This window comes from Toxoplasma gondii (genome assembly GCF_000006565.2).
Source record: "Toxoplasma gondii ME49 unplaced genomic scaffold asmbl.1472, whole genome shotgun sequence".
Lineage (NCBI taxonomy): Eukaryota > Apicomplexa > Conoidasida > Eucoccidiorida > Sarcocystidae > Toxoplasma > Toxoplasma gondii.
Window position 1 is genome coordinate 1 of NW_017383547.1, and position 1021 is coordinate 1021.

Consider the following 1021-nt stretch of genomic DNA (forward strand, 5'->3'; position numbering starts at 1 on the left):
CGTCAGGAAAAGATTTGGGCGACTTTTGATTTGCGATGTTGCAATAATTTTTGTAGCCGAAAATGTGCTGTTGTGCTACCAGGATGAGTTGCTGTGGCGGTACGGTCGCTGAGCACGAGGTAGTGCTCGACAATACCGGCGACATGGACGAGATGCTTCCAGATCAGGTGAGTTGTTGCAAAGGTGGAATGCGAACAAGCCAGTGACAGACGATGTTCTCTTTCAAATTTCGGACGCACGAGTATTGCGACGGAGTCTTGCTCAGCGTCATATCTCAGTCTCTTACTCGAACATGCGGTGTACAGCTCATTCCATCCGTTCCGCGATCCGGCAACCTGCTGCTGGCTGCCAACAAAATCGCCGAGATTCAAGCACCGGCGGAAATCCGAAGTAAGATCACCTGGAGGCCAGGAGTTGACATTTTCTTCGATAAGAAGGAGAGCAGCATCGATTTGGTAATGGATTTACCCGGGTTCACCAAGGACGACGTGAGTGTCGAGGTCGGCGAAGGCCAACTGTTCATCTCTGGGCCTCGCTCGAAGAATGAGCTGAGAGAGAAATACGGGGCAAATTTGGTGCTGTCCATCCATGAGCGCCCCACTGGATTCTTCTTCCGCTCCTTCCAGTTGCCACCGAACGCCGTCGAAGATTCCGTCCGCGCAGTTATGACAAATGGTAGGTGTCAAACGGCCGGATTTGTTTGACGTGAGAGGTTAGTACACTTACCCTGGGTGTTCAAGTAAGCCACATAGGGACAGGCTCGTTTTTGTGCGTCACTGTTTCGCAGGATTGTTGGAGGTTAAAATCTCCTGCATTCAAACCCACGAAAAGAAGAAGGTGGAGGTTTTGCTGCCGGGGGCAGCCCAGGGCGAGAAGGCCTCAAAAAAGTAAAACGACATCATGACGACGCAGAGGAATGAGAATCATGGCCTTTGCATACGAAGCTGAATTTCGGCCGAGCCGATGGGTTCCGCTCCTTGTGTATCTCGGGGGACTGCGTTTTTGACGATGTACCGTAAGG

The 1021-nt window shown here is 51.5% G+C and overlaps 1 protein-coding gene across 1 annotated transcript; it reads left to right on the forward strand.

The window, feature by feature from the left end:
- Positions 1-62: 62 nt before the first annotated feature.
- TGME49_324600 (heat shock protein) lies at positions 63-934 on the forward strand (the record flags this gene model as incomplete). The annotated part of the gene is made up of 3 exons (XM_018783072.1): positions 63-167; positions 306-675; positions 788-934. 3 exons carry the CDS (start codon positions 63-65, stop codon positions 889-891), a joined length of 579 nt encoding a protein of 192 aa, XP_018634714.1. The 3' UTR covers positions 892-934.
- Between the last annotated feature and the right edge of the window lie 87 nt (positions 935-1021).